This window comes from Colletotrichum aenigma (genome assembly GCF_013390185.1).
Source record: "Colletotrichum aenigma strain Cg56 chromosome Unknown KSG_Cg56_contig03, whole genome shotgun sequence".
NCBI classification, from domain to species: domain Eukaryota; kingdom Fungi; phylum Ascomycota; class Sordariomycetes; order Glomerellales; family Glomerellaceae; genus Colletotrichum; species Colletotrichum aenigma.
Window position 1 is genome coordinate 116,193 of NW_023500909.1, and position 19,591 is coordinate 135,783.

The 19,591-nt window shown below is 55.8% G+C and overlaps 6 protein-coding genes across 6 annotated transcripts; 2 read left to right on the forward strand and 4 right to left on the reverse strand.

Annotated features, from left to right (window-relative positions):
• Window positions 1-1,064: 1,064 nt before the first annotated feature.
• Window positions 1,065-4,511, forward strand: ENA2 (Sodium transport ATPase 2; the record flags this gene model as incomplete). The annotated part of the gene is made up of 4 exons (XM_037319231.1): window positions 1,065-1,322; window positions 1,376-2,258; window positions 2,307-3,766; window positions 3,822-4,511. The coding sequence occupies 4 exons, from the start codon at window positions 1,065-1,067 to the stop codon at window positions 4,509-4,511; spliced, it is 3,291 nt and encodes a 1,096-aa protein (XP_037181392.1).
• Window positions 4,512-5,247: 736 nt separating this feature from the next.
• Window positions 5,248-6,777, reverse strand: gltA (Citrate synthase; the record flags this gene model as incomplete). Its single annotated transcript, XM_037319232.1, has 1 exon — window positions 5,248-6,777. One exon carries the CDS (start codon window positions 6,775-6,777, stop codon window positions 5,248-5,250), a length of 1,530 nt encoding a protein of 509 aa, XP_037181389.1.
• A 1,511-nt stretch (window positions 6,778-8,288) lies between these two features.
• Window positions 8,289-9,647, forward strand: Pon1-1 (Serum paraoxonase/arylesterase 1; the record flags this gene model as incomplete). The annotated part of the gene is made up of 2 exons (XM_037319233.1): window positions 8,289-8,615; window positions 8,670-9,647. 2 exons carry the CDS (start codon window positions 8,289-8,291, stop codon window positions 9,645-9,647), a joined length of 1,305 nt encoding a protein of 434 aa, XP_037181390.1.
• Window positions 9,648-10,158: 511 nt separating this feature from the next.
• CGCA056_v003978 (uncharacterized protein) lies at window positions 10,159-11,640 on the reverse strand (the record flags this gene model as incomplete). The annotated part of the gene is made up of 1 exon (XM_037319234.1): window positions 10,159-11,640. One exon carries the CDS (start codon window positions 11,638-11,640, stop codon window positions 10,159-10,161), a length of 1,482 nt encoding a protein of 493 aa, XP_037181397.1.
• Window positions 11,641-12,842: 1,202 nt separating this feature from the next.
• Window positions 12,843-15,202, reverse strand: ecdB-1 (Echinocandin B biosynthetic cluster transcription factor ecdB; the record flags this gene model as incomplete). The annotated part of the gene is made up of 5 exons (XM_037319235.1): window positions 12,843-13,086; window positions 13,143-13,718; window positions 13,773-13,934; window positions 13,998-14,804; window positions 14,931-15,202. The coding sequence occupies 5 exons, from the start codon at window positions 15,200-15,202 to the stop codon at window positions 12,843-12,845; spliced, it is 2,061 nt and encodes a 686-aa protein (XP_037181398.1).
• A 1,245-nt stretch (window positions 15,203-16,447) lies between these two features.
• Window positions 16,448-18,445, reverse strand: CGCA056_v003980 (Lactose permease; the record flags this gene model as incomplete). The annotated part of the gene is made up of 8 exons (XM_037319236.1): window positions 16,448-16,600; window positions 16,658-17,452; window positions 17,505-17,598; window positions 17,653-17,790; window positions 17,847-18,017; window positions 18,068-18,114; window positions 18,166-18,206; window positions 18,265-18,445. 8 exons carry the CDS (start codon window positions 18,443-18,445, stop codon window positions 16,448-16,450), a joined length of 1,620 nt encoding a protein of 539 aa, XP_037180772.1.
• Window positions 18,446-19,591: the final 1,146 nt, after the last annotated feature.

Genomic DNA, 19,591 nt, shown 5'->3' on the forward strand with positions numbered 1-19,591 from the left:
ATCTTGAGGCACACTACTGCAGACCTGGCAGCACCCTGGTAGCCTTCTAGAAGGAGTGGTCCCCCGCACCGGGCGTTCCTTGGAAGGCATACTCGTGTGCTAACTGGCCGAGGGCGTAGTGGAGAAAACCCAAAAGTATCGTTCCTATCTTTCTGGGCACGGCCATTTTGATCACCGAAAACATCACCACAGCATCCACCCCCTCCTTTCCCATGTCTCGGGGCAGCCTAGTATATGGCGGAGTAGGTACCGATACACAATTAAGAGCGAATTACGATGCCCAGGCTCGCCCACGACCTCTCCGAATACAAAATGCCCAGAATGAGGCCCGCTGCCCAGACTCTCGGCGGCCAAACATGGCAGGCAGGAGCGTAGAGTTTCCACCGAAATCTGGATGGCGTGCTCGTGAACAGCTCGCGTGTCCTCGAGCAACTTTTGGACTTTGCAGCTCCAACGCCATGGAAAGCGAGCCCGGGGTCCTTACCCCAGGCAGACCCAGGCAGAGCCCCGCGAAGAGCCGCCAAGGCTGAAGGAGCATGTACCCAACGGGCACTCACTCTTCGAAGAACGTTGCGGCTTCGAGGGGTAAGATACGCAGGAAGATGGGGGCGCTTTCTTCCGTATCCTTTGCTTGCCTATCGTTATGAAGTCATAACGCCGAGAGTCGTGTGGGCGCTTCTCCCGGCGGACCAAGACTACATCTTCTCCAAGCCCCCCGAATATTTTGGGCTTGGGTTTCCTCCAACTCTCGATATCAACAGACATCATCTCTTCCCCTCGGCCACCTCTCTATCTTCCTCTTTCTTCCTATGCACGCCTGTTCTCTTGATCTGAAGGGGGTAAAAGTGCTTGAACCTGGATAAGAGCACTCACACTTTTGCCCGTTCCATGCCGCATTCGTCAAGAGCCAAATAAACTCCTAACCCTCCGATTGGATCCGACGTCGAGTCTTGGCACCGCCCGGAGATCTCGTTGAGGATCGCACGACACCGCCCCATTCCCGCCCTCTGCCCCTTAACCACCGTGGTCTGGATTACCCATACTTGAACTGAAAGACATTCAACATGGGCAAGAAGGATCCCGAGGCCGAGGCGATGGCCAACCACGTCTCTGGCCAGTCTAACAAGCCACTGTCTCGTCCGGCACATGCCCTGTCTACTGAAGAAGTAATCCGGGAGCTCAGAGCCAACCCTGATGATGGTCTGACCCCAGAAGAGGCCAAGACTCGTCTTGACGAGTATGGCCGTAACGAATTTGGCGCCGACAAAGGCGTCCAACCCATCAAAATTCTCATCGGACAAATTGCCAATGCCATGACCTTAGTAAGAACCACGCTTGGTAGTCTCGTTTGAAGCTGGCTAACTGGCTCGACTAGGTCCTCATCTTGGCCATGGGTGCTTCTTTTGGAATCAAATCCTGGATCGAAGGTGCTGTCGTAGCAGGCGTCATCACACTCAACATCGTCGTCGGCTTTCACCAAGAGTTCAAGGCCGCAAAGACCATGGATTCCCTTCGTTCTCTCAGCTCACCAACGGCCCAGGCGGTCCGCCAGGGTAGAAATGTCACAGTCCCTACCGTCGAGATTGTTCCTGGCGATATGGTTGAGCTCAAGACTGGTGACACAATCCCTGCTGATGTGCGCATTGTCGAAGCCGTCAACTTCGAGACCAACGAGGCTCTCCTGACGGGAGAGTCTCTTCCCATCCGCAAGGAGGCCGCGCAGACATTCCAGGACGATACCGGCCCCGGTGACCGTCTCAACGTCGCTTACAGCTCTTCAACAGTCACAAAGGGGCGCGCTCGCGGCATCGTTTTCGCTACTGGAATGTACACCGAAATTGGCCAGATCGCCGCCGCCCTCAGAGGCAAGAACTCTCGCCGCCGCGACGTTAAGCGCAAGGAAGACGGCTCTGCTTCCTTGGCCCGCTACGTCCAGGCATGGGGGCTCACCCTCTCCGACGCTGTTGGACGCTTCCTTGGAGTGAATGTAGGAACGCCCCTCCAGAGAAAGTTGTCTAAGCTCGCGATCCTGCTTTTCGGCACCGCTGTCGTCTGCGCCCTGATCGTTTTGGGTGCCAACGACTTCAACACGACGCAAGAAGTTGTCATCTACGCTGTTGCTACTGGTCTCGCCATGATCCCTGCATCCTTGGTCGTCGTTTTGACTATTACAATGGCTGCTGGTACCAAGAGAATGGTCCAGCGCCATGTCATTGTCCGCCAGCTAAAGAGTTTGGAGGCTCTCGGGGGCGTCACGAGTGAGTCAACTGTATCGATGCCCTTGTTTCGCTACTAATACATTCCAGACATTTGCTCCGATAAGACCGGAACTCTGACCCAAGGAAAGATGGTTGTTCGCAAGGCCTGGATCCCCGGAAAAGGAACCTTTTCTGTCAGCAATACTAAGGAGCCCTTCAACCCTACCGTTGGCGACCTCGGTCTTCAGCCGGCACAGCCCAAGGACATTGACTTCCAAGGCCAGGACGGCGAGGGCGAGCAGATCTCTGGCCCCGGAGAGATGGTCCTCCAAAGCAGAGTCCTCATTGACTACTTCAACATCGCCTCGCTCGCCAACCTGGCCAATGTCCACAAGACCGCTGAGGGCGAGTGGCATGCCCGTGGCGACCCGACCGAAATTGCTATTCAAGTTTTCGCCTCCCGCTTCAACTGGAACCGCCTCCGTTTCTCCGGCGAGAACAGCCGATGGCGCCAAATCGCTGAGTTCCCCTTTGACTCCGACGTCAAGAAGATGTCCGTAATCTTCGAGGACACCGAGGCTGGCAGTGATGGGAAGGAAAGCAAGACCTGGCTTTTCACCAAGGGTGCCGTTGAGCGCGTCATCTCTTCCTGCCCCAAAATCCAAATGGGCGACGAGGTTGTCGATCTCACCAAGGACATTGAGAACGATATCTTGAGGAACATGGAGGCGCTTGCTCGCCTTGGTCTTCGTGTCCTTGCCTTTGCTAGCAAGTCTGACATTGGTACCGTTGACAGCCATGAAAACTTGGACCGCGCAAACTTTGAGAAGGAGCTTACCTTCCGCGGCCTCATCGGTCTTTATGATCCTCCTCGCCCTGAGTCTGCGCCTTCCGTCAAGCAATTTCACCAGGCTGGTGTCAGCGTCCATATGTTGACTGGCGATCACCCCGAAACCGCGCGTGCCATCGCTCTGGAGGTCGGAATCCTTCCCACCCGCATGAACGAGATCTCTTCCGTTGTCGCAAGGACTATGGTTATGGCCGCTAGCGACTTCGACAAGCTCTCTGATGATGAGATTGACAAACTGCCCCGTCTGCCTCTTGTCGTCGCGCGCTGTGCGCCCCAGACCAAGGTGCGTATGATTGAGGCCCTCCACCGACGTAGGCGCTTCGTGGCCATGACCGGTGATGGCGTCAACGATTCGCCTAGTTTGAAGCGCGCGGATGTCGGCATTGCGATGGGCGAGAGCGGCTCCGATGTTGCCAAGGAGGCATCTGATATCATTCTCACGGACGATAACTTTGCCTCGATTCTTAACGCTGTCGAAGAAGGTCGTCGTATGTTCGACAACATCCAGAAATTCGTTTTGCACGTGTTGGCCTGTAACGTCGCCCAGGCTTGCACTCTGCTCATTGGTTTAGCATTCAAGGATGAGAGTGGCCTGTCCGTTTTCCCACTGGCCCCTGTAGAGGTCATGTGGATTATCATGATCACTTCCGGTCTTCCTGATATGGCGCTCGGCTTTGAAGTCGCTGCACCTGATATTATGGATCGACCGCCGCAAGACGTAAGTGGTGCTCACAACCTGTTATTTGTCCAATTAATGCTAACAACTCGAACAGATGAAGATTGGCGTCTTCACCTGGGAGCTCATGCTCGACATGCTCGTCTACGGTCTCTGGACCGCCGCCCTTTGCCTTGCGTCCTTCTTGCTCGTCATGTTCGGCTGGGGCAACGGTGACTTTGGCGTGAACTGCAACAACGATTACTCCGACCGCTGCGACACCGTGTACCGCGCCCGCGCTACCTGTTTCGCCGCACTCACCTGGTTCGCGCTCTTTCTCGCCTGGGAAATGGTCAACATGCGACGCTCCTTCTTCCGCATGCAGCCCAAGAGCAAGAAGTACTTTACTCAGTGGTTCTGGGATACCTGGCGCAACAAGCTCCTGTTCTTCGCCATCATCATCGGCTTCGTGACCATCTTCCCGCTCACCTACATTCCCGTCCTCAACACTAAGGTGTTCAAGCATGCTCCCATCACCTGGGAGTGGGGCATCGTTTTCGTGTGCGCCATTCTGTTCTTCGCCGGTATCGAGGCCTGGAAGTGGGCCAAGCGCATCTACTTCCGTCGCCAGTCGCACAAGCAGCATGGCGCCAACCCGGATCTCGAGAGTCGTGTCTTCGGCCACTACTACACCATTGGCGGCGTCGAGCTTGAGTCTTCGCCGACTCTGGGCAGCAGGACCATGACCAATGAGAAGGAGATGCGGGAGAAGGGTGGCAACGGATACTCGAGCGCGGGTAGCAGGTGATGTTACCGTCCAATTGAACAAAAGTGATTTCACCTGTGGGCGAGTCTAGAGGAATAGCAGGTTTGAGAGGAGGCAAACAGAGGCATTTGTCAGATGACGATGCCTAATGAGCATGATTCACGCGTTGCAGTTTGCTTTAATAGAGGCGGGTTACATTAACCAAGAATGAAAAGTTCCTGCTTTGTCAAGAGCCTCAGCAGGACAGGCTGCCAGCATCAAATCGTTAAATCAAGTTGTAATCTAATTCGTTTGACCAGTCTTTTGCCTGAAAGCGAAAGATGACATGTGATCGTTCGCCTTGCAACCGCTCGAGCTGGCTTTTGGGAACATCCAGGTCACGGAAGCCGCCAAGTCGGTCCCACCCTTGCTGCACCTACCCTCAACTCCACAACGTCCCGGCGATAATCATCACATTGTGCGCAGAGTTTTCAACAACATCCGATATGGTGTAGTGGCCAACATGATGCCCTCTCATCTCTGTGAGAGGTTAGGCATAGCCCCGAGTTCGATTCTCGGTTTCGGAACATTTCATTTTGCATTTTTGCACCATTCTTCAAGAACACTGAGAAGCAAGCACGCTTCCTCACTTTGGCCCGGCTCATGGCGACTCCGATCATCATGGGAAGAGCGAAATGTGTCCATAATCTAACATGCTATCTAAACAAAACATTTGTCGCCTCTACCAGTCAATCTAATAACCGTACGCCGTGTACACCACCCACCCAGCCCGACTCACTCAGAGCTTCGCGCGACCCCTCCAAGGCTGACCCATCTCATCCTTGTACGTCGCAAGCTCGTTACGCTTGCTGTCTCCGCCGTGGCTGACCTGCACCGGCTCGTCAAACACGGACTTATTCTCCCTCTCCTTCCTCTGCGCGGCGTCGACGTAGTTCCGCTCTCCCTCGCCAATGTACAGCTGCCTCGGGCGCCAGATCTTGACGCCGCCCTTCTGCAGCATCTGCTGCCTCCAGTGCGCCAGCCAGCCCACGCAGCGCGGCACGGCGAACAGCACCGGGTAGAAGTCGAGCGGGAAGCCCATGGCCTGGTAGATGAGGCCGGAGTAGAAGTCGACGTTGGGGTACAGGTTGCGCTTCTTCATGAACTCGCTCTCGCGCGCGTACTTTGCGAGCTCGAGCGCCGTGTCCAGGAGCTGGTTGCGGCCCGTGACGGCGAAGACCTCCTCGGCCAGCTGGCGGATGGCCGTCGAGCGCGGGTCGACGTTCTTGTACACGCGGTGGCCGAAGCCAACCAGCACGCGCTCGCGCTTCTCGACCTTGGCCATGAAGGCGGGCACGTTCTCGGGGCTGCCGATCTCCATCAGCATGCGGATGGCGCTCTCGCTGGCGCCGCCGTGGCTGGGGCCGTAGAGCGCGGCGCAGCCCGCGGAGACGACGCTGTACGGGTCGACGAGACTGGAGCCGACCTGGAGAACGGTCGCCGTGGAGCAGTTCACCTCGTGGTCGGCGTGGATGATGAAGAGCGCGTCCAGGGCCTTCTCGAGGACCGGGTGGGGCTGGTACTCGTGGCCGCTGAGGTGGTCGAGGAGGTAGAGGAAGTTGCCGGTGTAGCTGAGGCCCTGGGCGGGGCGGTTGAACGGTCTGCCCTGGCGCATGCGGTAGGAAGCGGCCGCGAGGGTGGGAGCCTTGCCGATGATGCGGAGGATCTGCTTGTCGAGCATCTTGAGGGCCTCCGGGTCGCCGGACGCGGCGTTGGTGTAGAGCTTCTGACCCTGCAAGCTGGGGTTGGACTCGGGCGCGAAGGCACCCAGGGCGGAGAAGGAGGACTGAAGCATGGCCATGGGGTGCGTGTCGTAACGGAAGGACTTGAACATGCCCTCGATGTCGCTGTGGATGTAGGTGTGGTGCATGATCTCATCCTGCCACTTGTTGTACTGCGTCGACGTCGGCAGCTCGCCGTAGATGAGGAGGAACGCGCTCTCGAGGAAGTGCGACTTGTTCACCAGCTGCTGGATAGGGTACCCGCGGTACCGGAGGATTCCATCCTGGCCGTTGATGTATGTGATGTTGCTCTGCACGACGGCGGTGTTCATGTAGGCCGGGTCGTACACGCGGAGACCCTGGTCCGTCTCATCCTCGGCGCGGTCGTTGCCTCTCGCGGCCTTGATCTTCTTGATATCCGTAGCCTGGACGGAGTTGTGAGTGATGGGCAGCTCGTAAGACTTTCCGGTGCGGTTGTCGACGACAGTGAGAGACTGGCGCGGAGCGGGTGTCGCGCCACGTGGCGCGTTCTTCACAGTAGTGACCATTTTCCTTTTCTTGAGTTGTTCTGCCCAAATTCGAATTGAGTTAAGAGAGGACAGATCAGGCAAAAAATGAGGTGGCAGTTTCACACAATGGTCTTTGATGAGAGAGACTTCTTGTATCCGTACATGGGGAGACAATGCGCGTCACCCGGACAGCTGAAAGGAGGTCCGGCTGGCGTCGGGGGTCGGCAGTGCTGGCCCGAGTGCCGAGGTTGTTTTCCATGCTCCTAATGCGGTAAGATCTGATGCCTGTAGCGTGGGAAGCTCAAGCACATGCCAGGGGTCCCAAAGTCTCGTTGGGTGTTTCGTCGATTGAGCTGCAAGAGACACATGCCATTGTTTGTTGACTTGATCACAGGTCCAGCCCGTTGGTTCTGGATTGCTGGAAAACGGACGAGCGGATGAGCTTAATGGAGGGCGCTAGCAGAGTTGCATTTCCATTGCAGATACAGGGGGGGATCCTTGTATGATCAGCTAAAATGACGGGAGACGAACGGCCAACAGCGCTGGCGTCCTTCTAGAGAGCTTCATCAATCTGGGGTATGTATGGGCTGGGCACTAGGCCATGACCCCAGGATTGCACCAAGGACTCGCCTTTGACTAAATGGACTTGGCCTCTTTCATATGTAGGACCTCGGCAGTGACTGTTTGGGGGCGCAACGTATCGCGATTGACAACTATGACAAGTGATAGAGTTGGTTGGCTCTTGTGGTGCATAGGTAGTCATGCTCGCCGTGGACTGAGAATTTGTTCTCCTTCCTGTCCTGTGAAGACGAGCAGCCCAATTTCGAAATCAACTCAGCACCAAATTTGAGAGTGGTGTTCGTCTGTTCAGAACCGCAGGTTCAATGATATTTAGCTCCTTTTTTCTCTTCTCGTCACCTTTCCCATCGGGATAAACCCATGAACCCATCTTCAAGCCCCAGAACATCATGGCTCAGGCCCGACAAAACCCACCTCCGGTCCTCGCGGCCGCGACACAGCCGGAAATTCATTTCTTGGCGGAGACCCTCACCAGCCTGAATCCCGTCGGAGTCGGCATCGTCTCCGTCGCTGGAGTTTGGTCCGACCGGAGTGGATTCACTCAAAGGATGATCTTTCGTAACATTCGTGAATAGTTCATTGGCTGTCGACCCTTGAATGCATACTGCAAGCGCATAAGCAGCTCCTCTCCGCGCATGACGTAAATCCGTTTGAGAACCTCCACAGCGGCGGCCCTGGACTATGTTTTGCGGAACCGAGGCCACTACCGAACGCCATCCCCGCAAGACTCCAAACTCCGGACCTGACCCCTCACCTCAACATATATTCTGCTGAGGCTGAAGTCAGCAGAAGAATTATTTCGCAAGAGGACTATTAGGAACTCATCCAAACACTATCGAAATTACACCCGCCTGGTTCAAAAATCTCAGACGAAGACATTGAGAGCTTCTTGTCTCACTTACAGGCGTTCCTACGGGTAGACCACGACTGAGACACTCACGCAGCACCCGCCAAACTGTCAGCAACTCAAAATGGCGGCGTTGGTGCCAGTTCTTGTGGCTGGTCTGGCCGTCTTTGGTGGCTACACCTACGGGCCAGCCATCAAGCAAACGGCGACGGTTCTCGGAGTATCACGGACCGTCAATAACACACCTGTCGAGCACGGCGGTGACCTCGTCTACATCGGCGACACGATTCACTGCGAGGATATTCACCATCATGAGCCGAGTGGTCTGCTTTTCACCGCGTGCGAAGACGACACAGAGACGCGCAAGGCATGGTTCCCGCCTCTGGGAACTTTCGAGGACCCGGTCAAGGCAAGCAAGTCTACTGGCTCTATTCACATTATTGACCCCAAGGTAAGCTCAACGTGGCTGGGGTGCAATGTGCAAGTCAACTGACAGGCCCGCCAGGACATGACCACCAAACGCCTCAAGTTCGAGAACTTTGACAGCACTTTCATCACTCACGGCATCGATGTCATTTCCGACCCGGAAAAGGCTGACGCTGTCTATGTGTTTGCAGTCAACCACGTTCCCCACGCCGACTATCTCGTAACCAAGGCTGGAGGCCAAGGAGATCAGAAGGTCTTGGACAAGGCCCAATCTCGAATTGAAATCTTCCATCACATCCTGGGCTCATCCACCATCAGGCATGTGCGCTCCGTTCAGCACCCGCTTGTCAAGACGCCCAACGACATTTTCATCAAGGACCCGCACTCCTTTTATGTCACCAATGACCACTTCTACCGCGAGGGAACGATGCGCCTCATCGAGGACCTGTGGCCTGGAGCATCTTGGACAGACACTATCCACGTCACCATTGACAAGCTTTCTGCGCTGAAGCCCACAGACGGCGTTACGGCGCAGGTTGCCTACGAGGGAATGAGAAACAACAACGGCCTGGGCCACTACAAGCCTGGGTACATCCTGATTGACGATTGTTCCGGCGCCGCAATGCACATTGGCAAGCTGTCTTTGGATCCGAAGAACGTCACCATCGATATCGAAGATTCCGTCCATTTTGACTCCTACATCGATAACCCCAGCTATTTCAACGACCCGTACAAGTCCGAGACCCAGGATGCCAGCGGCTTCATCCTGCCAGGTCTCATCCGGCCCATTGATATTGTGAAGCAGATTGGCGATCCTACCTCTAACATCGGATCTATTGTCTGGTATGCGAAGCCGATTGCGAACTGCGACAAGGCCAAGGCCGAATGCTGGGAGAAGCGCGCTCTGTTTGAGGATGATGGAACCAGAATTCGTTCAGCTGCCGGCGCAGTCTTGGTGGGCATTGACCCAGCCACGGAGAACAACAAGAAGAAGGCGTGGCTTTTTGTAACTGGCTTCTACTCGAGCGCCGTCGTGGCTGTCAAGGTCGACCTTTGAAGGCTTTCATTTGATGGCCAGACTGTAAAAAAAGTTCTTCAAATGACGCCGGCGAAGTTTTGGTGGTGTGTTTCGAAGTCGGAAAAGGGGAATTCGGCATGCGTCGTCCATTGTCTTGGTCTTGTTAGGCTCAAAAGTGGAAATAATAAAACGTTGGGTGTAAAGAGAGTTGAAAGAGCAGCGTATGAGAGCCATGTGAAAGTGAGAGATAATTCCAAAATCACCAACCCGAAGGCTGAGCACTTCGATTGAAACTTGATGATCACATGTGAGCGCTCATCAATCTTGTTGGAGACGTTCTCTTTCAATCCACGATAGGATCCTAGCAACCAGACTATGTACCAAATGTTGCCAAAATATCTCAGGTATCTCATCCTTCAGGTATTAATACAGAATACGACAAAATACAATCTTGCCTCCCACTTCCAAATATGGGGGGAGTACGCATGAGTGAACAAAAGGTATATATATACACAAGCTTAGATTCCAACCTCGACAGTAAAGTGGCGCTCTATTGGTTCTCCAAAACATCAAAGATACCCTCCATGACAGGTGGCGTCGTGTCGGCTCTGATGGGCTTATCAAATGAGAAGGAGTCCATCGACAGGATGGGAGTCGTGGCGACGGAGTTGCCCAGCGAGATTGATCTCGTCCCTACCGACGACGACGCCCGCGGCCGGGGTTCAAGCATACCCAAGCCGATCTCTTCGGCGCCGGAGGCATTGCGCTCAGCGTCAAGCATCATGTCCAGTCTGGAAGAATGGCGCCGAAGAGGCCGAGACCCGGGCCAACTGGGCGTTTGGGTCATGGCTCGCCTGGCCGAGTTGGGGCGAGGCAAAGGGAGGGAGACGGGGGAAAGATGGTTCGAAGACGGGATGGAAGAGAAGCTGGGAGTTCGTAGTAAAGGCTGCTGGGTGGTCGACGACTGGTACTCAAGCTCAAGAAGCATGAGAAGGTCTGTGACTGTGACACCATCGGGGAGACTGAAGTCCGGCCGAGGAATGCGCTTGTATGCGACAGACTTCGTCCTGCTCCTGTTCTTGGGCGGCTGAAGAGAGCCGGTCTCAACAGCCAAGCCCTCCGGCCTTCCCCGGGGCACGGGGACCGGGACGTCCGGTTCGCTTGGTCGACGAACTTCGCTTGCACAACTAGGCCGGCGCGCATCACTTGCGTAACTCGGCCGGCGGGCGTCACCGCCGGCGAAGGTGGTGAAGCTCGCGTAGCTGGGACGGCGATCGCCCGGCTCATCCGGCAGACTCGGGACGTCACCGGCAAACCCAAAGTCGAAGGCAGGGTCATTGGGCTGGTTGCCAAAGGTGTCTCGCTTCTGTGGGGGCTGGAAGTCGATGGTGTCCGTCCGTCTTGCTGGCCTGACCTCCGGTGCGACCTCGGGCTCAGTCTTCGGCTGAGCCACCGAATCGCGGGTCCCATTGCCGGAGAACCCGAAGTCGAATAATGAAAAGTCGGAAGCCCGCTTGTCACTCTGCTGAGCCGGCCTTGGCTCGGGGGACGGCGACGGCTTCTGCTCAGGTCGGGGGCTGAGCGGTTGGGTGAGAGACTGGGGTTCCGGGGTCTTGAGAGGCGAGCTATATAAGGGTTGATGCGTGGCAGGGCTCTCTGGGCGTGACCGTTGGCGCAACGACGGCGACCTCTGGAATGCCGACTGTAGACGAAGCTGCCCTCGTTGAGACTTGGAGAGCTGTCGTTGTACGCCGAGCCCAGGCACCGCTGGTGGAGATGCATCCGATGCAGACACAGGTTGTGCAGCGGGCATCATGCTCATTCTCCTCAGGGAGCTGAGGGAGTCCGGGGTCTTGGTCTCGAATGCCGACACTGCCTTGGAAACGGGGACATTTTGATGGCCAGTATGGTTCATCTCCTGGATGAGATACTGCAGTTGGTTGTCGTCGAGGTCGGCCAGGACCTCGTACAGGGAGCCGAAGGACGATGAGGGCTTGTGTCCCTTGCGATGAGACGGCGCCGGAGACTCCATGGCGGCTGATGGTTGCTGGTGGTAGTTACTGTAGTAGTGGTGGTGGCAGTGGGAGTGGTAGTACTGCGTCGACCTGGTCGAGAGCAACGTCTGTCGGCAGCGCTGGCCGTGAAACCGAATCTACACCGTCGCCTGTTACACTGGCGGCGGATGATGGACATGAACTCAGTCGAGGGGGACGACGAAGAAGAAGGCGGAGGTCATTCAAGGTTGCTGTGACCTTGCTGGGCAGCGTGTTCGTGTCGCACCGCACCGATGTGCTCCCGTCAGAGCCCTGCTCGACAGGTTTGTGTGGAGTCGACGTGCAGCAAGGAGACAAGCTTGAATGCAAGGCGAAGAGAAAAAAAAAAAAAGCAAGACGCAGAGTAGCACCAGAGATCCGCTTCCTCGATGACGGGTGGAGCAGCGGGTTTGAATTGGATGTCGTGAAAATGCCAAAAGTCCGAAGCAGTCGCACGTACACAGTGCCTTGCCTTACTCGCGAGGGGAGGGGGAAAAAAAGGCTTGGGATAACTCGTGACGAGTCGGGATATCAAAGCCCATGCCTGCCGATGCCCCCTTTTCAAAAAGGTCGCGCCAAATCATTAAAGCGAAATGATGAGTAATTTGGCACGCTGGGGCGACATCGAGCCCGTCGCAGGGGTCTCGCGGCGCGTTTGGAGCGCGTTACAAAACCTCTTGTACATGGCCCGTGCCGGGCACGTGGAGATCAAACAGAGAGATGAAGGGGAGAGCCGTTATGGGGTCTGATTGACAGCTGACAGGAGGAAAAATGGGCGCTGTTTCTTTGAGTTGATTAAATTCCCGAAACTTTATTCCACACTGTTGGCTTTGGCAATGACGTGAAACACAGGTGGGATGAGCCAGAGGTCGAGACTTTAGGCTGCAAGTGATATATATCCCGGTGAAGAGTGAGTGAGTGAGAATAGGTCATTGAGATCTGAGACTTAGCGGGAGATGGCCAAGAATGAGATTGAGTGAGATGAACTGAGAGAAGATGATTGAAGTTACATCATGTAATAAGAAAGAGGATAATGCAATCGGTCTAAGCATGCTATTCAGAGTTTGGCTATGTTTTCGCTTTTAAGTAATGCTATTTTGTGATCCTAAACGCCCTTAACATCGCCCTCTCACTCATAACTCATTCACCAATGTCGCTCAATCACTCATTCAGTCTGCCTGGGCGAGCCAAGCACAGACTTCTAACGCCTCCTCATAGAGAACGAGTCTCCTGCGTGGTACACCTCCTGTATGAATCGATCTGCATCGCTAATCATGCTGATGCTCTGGTCCACGCTTGGGGAGGTCGGATCTCCCATGACGGACTGCCAGCTCTGCAGAAGCTGCTTTAGATGGTCACCGGCTCCGAGCACATCAGAGGGGATCATGTCTTTAAGTTGCGGGATGCGGCAGGCTGCAAGCAACACTAGCATTGCGCCGGCCATCCTACACGCGCGACACCTTGTTAGCTATGTTCTTCAACATGAGATGTGTTCACGTACGAGAGCGAGCAGATCCACGTGTCTACCAGAACCGTCTGTCCAAACCCCCTGAGGTTGATGATGTGCAATAAACAGGCATCCAGACAAGCCTTGCAATTATTCAAAGAGTCTTGATTGATGAGGAGTTCAGAATTCGCCTCACCACGGCCAGCCCTACCGCTCAGCATCCACATCAGATATGGCCGGTATATCACACTTCGGCAGGTGAGGTATCTCTGCCGTAAGAACCCGCCGTGTTCTGTCGGGGTGCTCTGGTTGCCGATGTGATTGAAGCCGACCTCAAACTTGAAGGCGGCCGGGAGGACGTCGCGCCACTCGTCCAATTGGTGGTTCAGCTCGGCCACAACATAGGGAAAGCGGGTGTGGTCGAGGGCGGTGCCGGTGTCGCGTGCGTAGAGGAGCTGGTGGACGCGATTGAGGAGGCGGCGCATGGAGATACAGGCGAGGAAGTATAGCGAAGACTTCTCTTCGACTTTGCTGTCACGATGGGTGTTGTATTGGCCCGGCAGGGCTGTTGAAGATTCGATGCGGGCAATGCCTGATTGGGGCAGGCCATTGAGCTCGGCGAGGTAGTCGCTGGATTTCGTTAGTTGAGTTTGGCAGATGCCAGTTCGGGAGGGTGGTTATTACCTCTCCAGGATGTAGCACGACCAGAAGATCCTGCGAATGCGTTCCTGGTCTTCTTCCGATTCTGATTCCGGGGAATAAGATAGCAACAGAAGGCACTTGGCGGAGGCTGCGTTGATGTACTCCCATGCCTGTAGCGGCCGACGGAGGAAGGCAAAGTACATGCTTTGAGACCAATCGGGTCAGTTCCTGCATGAGATTTTCGCCAAAAACGGCATGGGCGCTTACGCTGTAAAGAAGAGACAATGGGTTGCAGTGCTGCCCACATTAGTGTGTACGACATGCAGCTTCTTCAGCACGCTGTCAAAGTACATATCGCCCATGGCCCGTCTGGCGAGCCTCCGTTTCCGCTCCTCCTCGCTCAGCGTCGTCCCCGTAGTCAGACCGGCAGTGACTTGACCCGCACAGCCGAGTGCCATCGTCAGGAGTGCCAGGCACACGAGGATGCTGTCTTCTTCAGGGATCCCATCTGAAATCAGCTTCCGCACTTGCGCGAGTTGACCGCAGGACATGGTCGGGTACCAGAAGTTGATGGTGAGCTCGAACGACTCGATGATGCCGTCAATCTCCTCGGCGGTCACGTACGGGTACATGACCGTTGAGCGTGTCTTGACCACGGGCCGCGACTGCTCGAGGTGGAAGATGGAGACGTAGTCATCCTTCATGCTCGGGAAGACCTCGAAGTGCGGCCATTGGAGAATGGACTCGGTGGTGCTCGTGTGCATGGAGTCCAGCACGGCGTTCTCGTAGTTGTTCTGGTACAGCGGCTCGGAGATGGGGGTGCGCTGCGGGTGGTGGATCTCGTTCAGGGGCGAGCCGGAGAAGGACCCGCGCGAGGCCGAGCGGAGGGCCGGAGAGACCACGGCCGGACGACTGTCGGTGAACGGCGGCGCGCCCTTGAAGACTCCATCGTGAGACGGGTTCGGTGAAAAGTGGAACGAGGAGGCGGCGGGACTGACGATGGTGGCCTTCATCTCGTGGAGGAACTTCTCCACCCTCAGTACGCCCTCGAGGATGAGGTCGCTCTTCCCGCGTCTGATGACATGCAGCACATGAATGGTCAGAGCTTGGTCTCCTTTGTCTCTTCTCTTTGCGGGAGTCCCCGGGTGCGCTGGATACGCCCGCCGGGGATCACGGCGCCGACAGCCGGGCGGGACTTACGAGTTCGCCTCGGATCCATAGGTGCATTCCTGCTGCGATGCAGAGCACGAGGCGCATGGCGTGTTGCCGTTGCATCTGGGCGAGACATCGTTAATCTTGTTTCCCGCAGATGGCGCGGACCCGAGGGTCTGGGACGACCTGGGCCTTGTTGCTTGGCCTTGGCCGCACGTACCTGATCTTCCTGGCGCGGCATGTATCGCACTGCGGGACGTGACGTCGGTCAGCTTCATGGTTCTTCGGAGAGATTGCCGCTCGGTGCTAGGAGGTGCCATTGCGGCTGCTGCTAGCAGGATAGATGGCATTCTCCACAGGTGGAAGATCATGGGGATGACAAAGTCGAGGATAAGCGCGGTTGTGCGCATGCCATTCCGAGTGGAATTGGAACATCGTGAAAAACCTGGCATTCTTGGTCTTTGGTGGTGGTCTAGACCCGAGTCGGTGCTGGGCATTTTGTCTCTCCCCCGAACACGGCCCGTAGCGACAACGCTTGGTCATGAACACCACAAAAGACAATTACTGAACATCAGACGAGACGAGTAAATACAACTTACGGCATGGCTCGTCCTCAACCTCTTCCTCGACGGCTCAGTAATCGACTCATTGTCCATCGTCTCCATTGAATCAGTCGCAATCACGGGGTGGCAGGCATGGCGGAGCACCCAGTTCGGCCGTTGGAGGTCCTTCGATCCGAAGCGGACCGAGTGCAGAAGGCACTGGAGTTTGCAAGTGGGAAAATAAAAAGAAAAAGAATGGATGCACAAGGGGGGGCAAACGAAGAATCCTGGCAGAGGGGGGAGGAAATGCATTGGATACATATGCAAACCCACGTGTGGTGCGGGGGAGACACGCTGTGGAGAAGGGGGTGGGTGGGAGAATTGGAGAAATTGGACGGCCTTGGCCCAGTAGGGAAGCCTTGAGGGGAAGCTAGTTACGCGCTGCCTCGCTCCGCCATTCCCCGACTGCTTTCACGCGGTGAAGGTGACATTGGACGATGCTGTCGCTGGGGAACTGTCCGGGGATGTAGCCGTTCGAGGAAAGGCGGGCTGGACGAATTGGAGAAAACGCATGTGATGGGGGACACCGCTTGGCGAAATTACCGGACGTTATAAAGTGATCAGATGTTCTCTTCTTCATCGGTTGCGACATGGAACTCGGTACGGGAGTCTTGCTGTTGTTGGTCATGATGGTGCCGTCCTAGAATCTGGTCTCACTCTTGCAGGAGGGCCGTGCCGCTCCAATCACGAAGCCTAGGCGGGCAAGGTTACCCCAATTATCCAATTATCCACCAGCGCACAAGAACTCGGCCGACATGTCAATCTCAGTTATTTCGTGAGAAAAATTGGAGATTTCAAGATATTTCTGGACGACATAGAGCACTGGGAGTATTATTGTTTATGTGTACGCTAGCTGCGATAAGAGGCATGTTAAGCGGTACTGCGCATTGGCCCGGGCATCGGACCGGGCCCCGAGCCGGTGTCGCCCCACAAGCATCGCCAAACCCGGGCCGGGGTGGGTCCTCAGACACCGGCCAACTTCTCGTCAACGTTCATGGTGTTCAGCACGGTCTGTGCGGACCGCTTCTCCAAACTCTTCTTGACAGGGTTGGGAGCACTGAAAACCTCCTCCAACTCCTCCAGAGTACGGTCCTTGGTCTCGGGGAAGAAGAAGTACTGATCAAACAGTTAGTGATGCAACGTTAGGGTGGCGGCAATAGAACGGCTACTTACAATGAACACGGCCTCGAACAAGTCCCAGAAAATGAACACAATGTAAAAGTAGTACTTGATGTTGAGGAACGCGGGTCCACTGGCATACTGGATGATGGTGCTTCCGACGGCACTGGCAAAGTTGCCGACGGCAGTGCCCTTGGCGCGGGTGGCCGTGTTGAGGGTCTCGGCAATGTACATGCTCTGGAGCGGTGTCCAGCCGAAACTGAAAACGATTCCAAAGATGTAAATGAAGGCGATCGTGGTGTTGGCAGCTGCCTCGTTGCTGGCGTCCTCCGTGGCAAGCTTCGAGGTTCCAGTGATGATGGCGAAGCAGAACGAGCAGAAGATGATGGAGTAGATCAAGAGGGGCCGGCGACCGACGACATCCGTCATACGGGCTCCAGCAAGGGCAGCTCCAAAGCACAGAATGGGGTTGATGGCGTTCAATGCCAAAACCTTCTTCTCGTCGTCGATGCCGGCGTTCTCTAGCAGAGCGGTCATGTAGTAGGAGCTCAGCGAGTTGCCAGACACCTGTCCAAAAACAGCCATGCCCAAGACGCAAATGAGTCTGCGACGAGCTGAGTGGGTGTTCCAAAGCTCGCTGTAGTCCCACCACTTCTTGTCAGACGCGTCGGTCCGGATCTGCTGTGCCATTTCCTTGAGCTGGAGCTGCACGATAGGGTGATCCATGGAGCCCTCGCCGTGGTAGGTCGCAAGGATCTTGGCGGCTTGCTCATGCTTGTCGTTTGCCATCAGCCATCGAGGAGACTCGGGGATGAAGAAGACGCCGACGCAAATGATGCCAGAAGTCACCTGGGTTTCTGTTAGGGGAACTGTGGGCGAGGGTTGAAGAATGGGCACCAACCATCTGAATCCAGATCGGGATACGCCAGCCACCGTCATGTTCGATGTATGAACATCCGTAAACGGTCCAGGAGGCGATGATCGAGCCGACATACCTGGGACCATCCAGTCAGTATACAGTGATGAAAGCGGTCGCTTCCAAAACGTACCAAGTGCAGTTGTATACACCCGTAATGGTTCCTCTCCACGCTGGGTGGGCCATCTCGGACACGTAGGTGGGAGCGGAGACGCAAACGAAGCTGACGCCGAATCCTAGAACGAAACGTCCGGCAAGGAATTGGCCGGCGCTGAAAGCCATCAGTATGCTGCATGTTGTGATGCGTCGGTGGGTACCTATTCTCACGTCTTGGTGGGGGCCTGGATGCAGGTGCCGATAATGACAATCAAGCTGCCGATAAACATGCCCCATCTGCGTCCGAGATAATCGTTCGTGGGTCCGGTGAAGAAGACGGCGGCGACACTGCCGATGTTGTACATGGCAAAAATGATGCCGGTGCTCTGATCGACCGTCTCCCTATCAGTCACGTTAGGTAGATTACGAAAGTCCTGGTGGGGATTACTGACTTGTTGAAGTAATTCATGTACGACTTCATGCCGTTGAGGCCTCCCATCTACTGTGTGTCAACCATGGAGGAACTTGGGCTATTAGCGATAGCACTCACGAGAGAGCCATCGTAGCCGTTGAGAGCACCGCCAAGGTAAGCTAGGTATAGGTAGTTAGAAAACCATCCTTGAGATGTTCAAAGCATAGCACGACGCACCAATAATCAGAATGCCGTAAAGACGAAACATGGACTTTGTCCAAGGCGAGTACTGGCCTTCTTGGGACTCGTGGGCGATCTGGACGGCGGCATCGACATGGACCTCTGGCGAAGTACCGGCCAAGCCGGGCCTCTCGGCGACGTGTTCGCCGGCCGCCATGTCGGACTTCTCGGCGGACATTGTGGGTTGAGATGCAAGATAATACCAAGTACCAATCTATGCGTAGGCAGACCAACACGGGCTCAAACCAAGTGGACCAAGTGGTCAGGAACAGTGGAGAGACGTGGAGAGATCGAGGCTTGGATGGGTTCCATCGATGGAGACGAAGGATGGAGAGGGCGATAACATGGCCCTCTTAAATGCTGCGACGACCAACCCCAGCCTGTTCAAGACACAAGCTCTCCCCGCATTCGGGCCATCAGATCATTCGAAGAAGGTCACAAAAAAGAAGAAAACCTGGGGGGTCAATAGTCACGGCCGACCATCAGCCCGACAACACGGGTGCGCTTGCAGTTCTCGGCCCACATTAGCCGGGGGTCTAGACGGAATTCGATCTGGGGTAAAAGACAAAAGAACTTTCCGTCCGTTGGAACATTAGACTAGACGAACAGGGTCTGCAGAATGGGATGGACGGAGGGTTGGAGGGCAAGGGGAAGGGGAAAGGAGTGAGATGGATGGTTGGGGGGTCGGGGGTGTGTGTGTGTGGCAGACGTTGCAGCGGTGTTAGCCCCCGAGGTCCAGTGGTCCTCTGCTGCGAAGGTGCGGGGCCGGCCCCGACTTCCCCGAACCCACCTAAGTGCCCACCACCCCCGGACCGGGGAAGCTATGCCCCTTGTGGCCTTGGACTCTACTGCATAGTAGGTAGGTTGGTGCGGGCCTTCTCCGACGAGGGGTGGAGGGGTAACGCGAAGACCTCCACTCCACTGACTGAATGCGAAGAGACATCCCTCTCGGGGTAGTTTCCCTCGTTACACCGACCACCCACCCGCCTGGCCGCCTGACTCGGAGCTACCCCGAACAGAGCAGTGAGGGGCAGCGACTTGCAAGAAGCACCGTTGCCCCACGTTCACTCGTCATACCTTAAGGTACCTATGGCGGGACAACGCTGCTTCACGAGAGCAAACTTGCAGATTGGATGGATAGCAGTCCCTTTCCCCAGACACGTTACTTCGCGTGGAGCTTTGAGCGTGAATAAATAACCCTACGACCGTGGGCTGCCGGCCGACTTGTCTGCCCTCTCCTCACTCCTCCTCCTCCTTCGTTTGTCTCCCTCTCTCTTCTTCGTCTTTGGCCGTCGTCTTCATCGTCGTCTCCATCGTCGTCTTC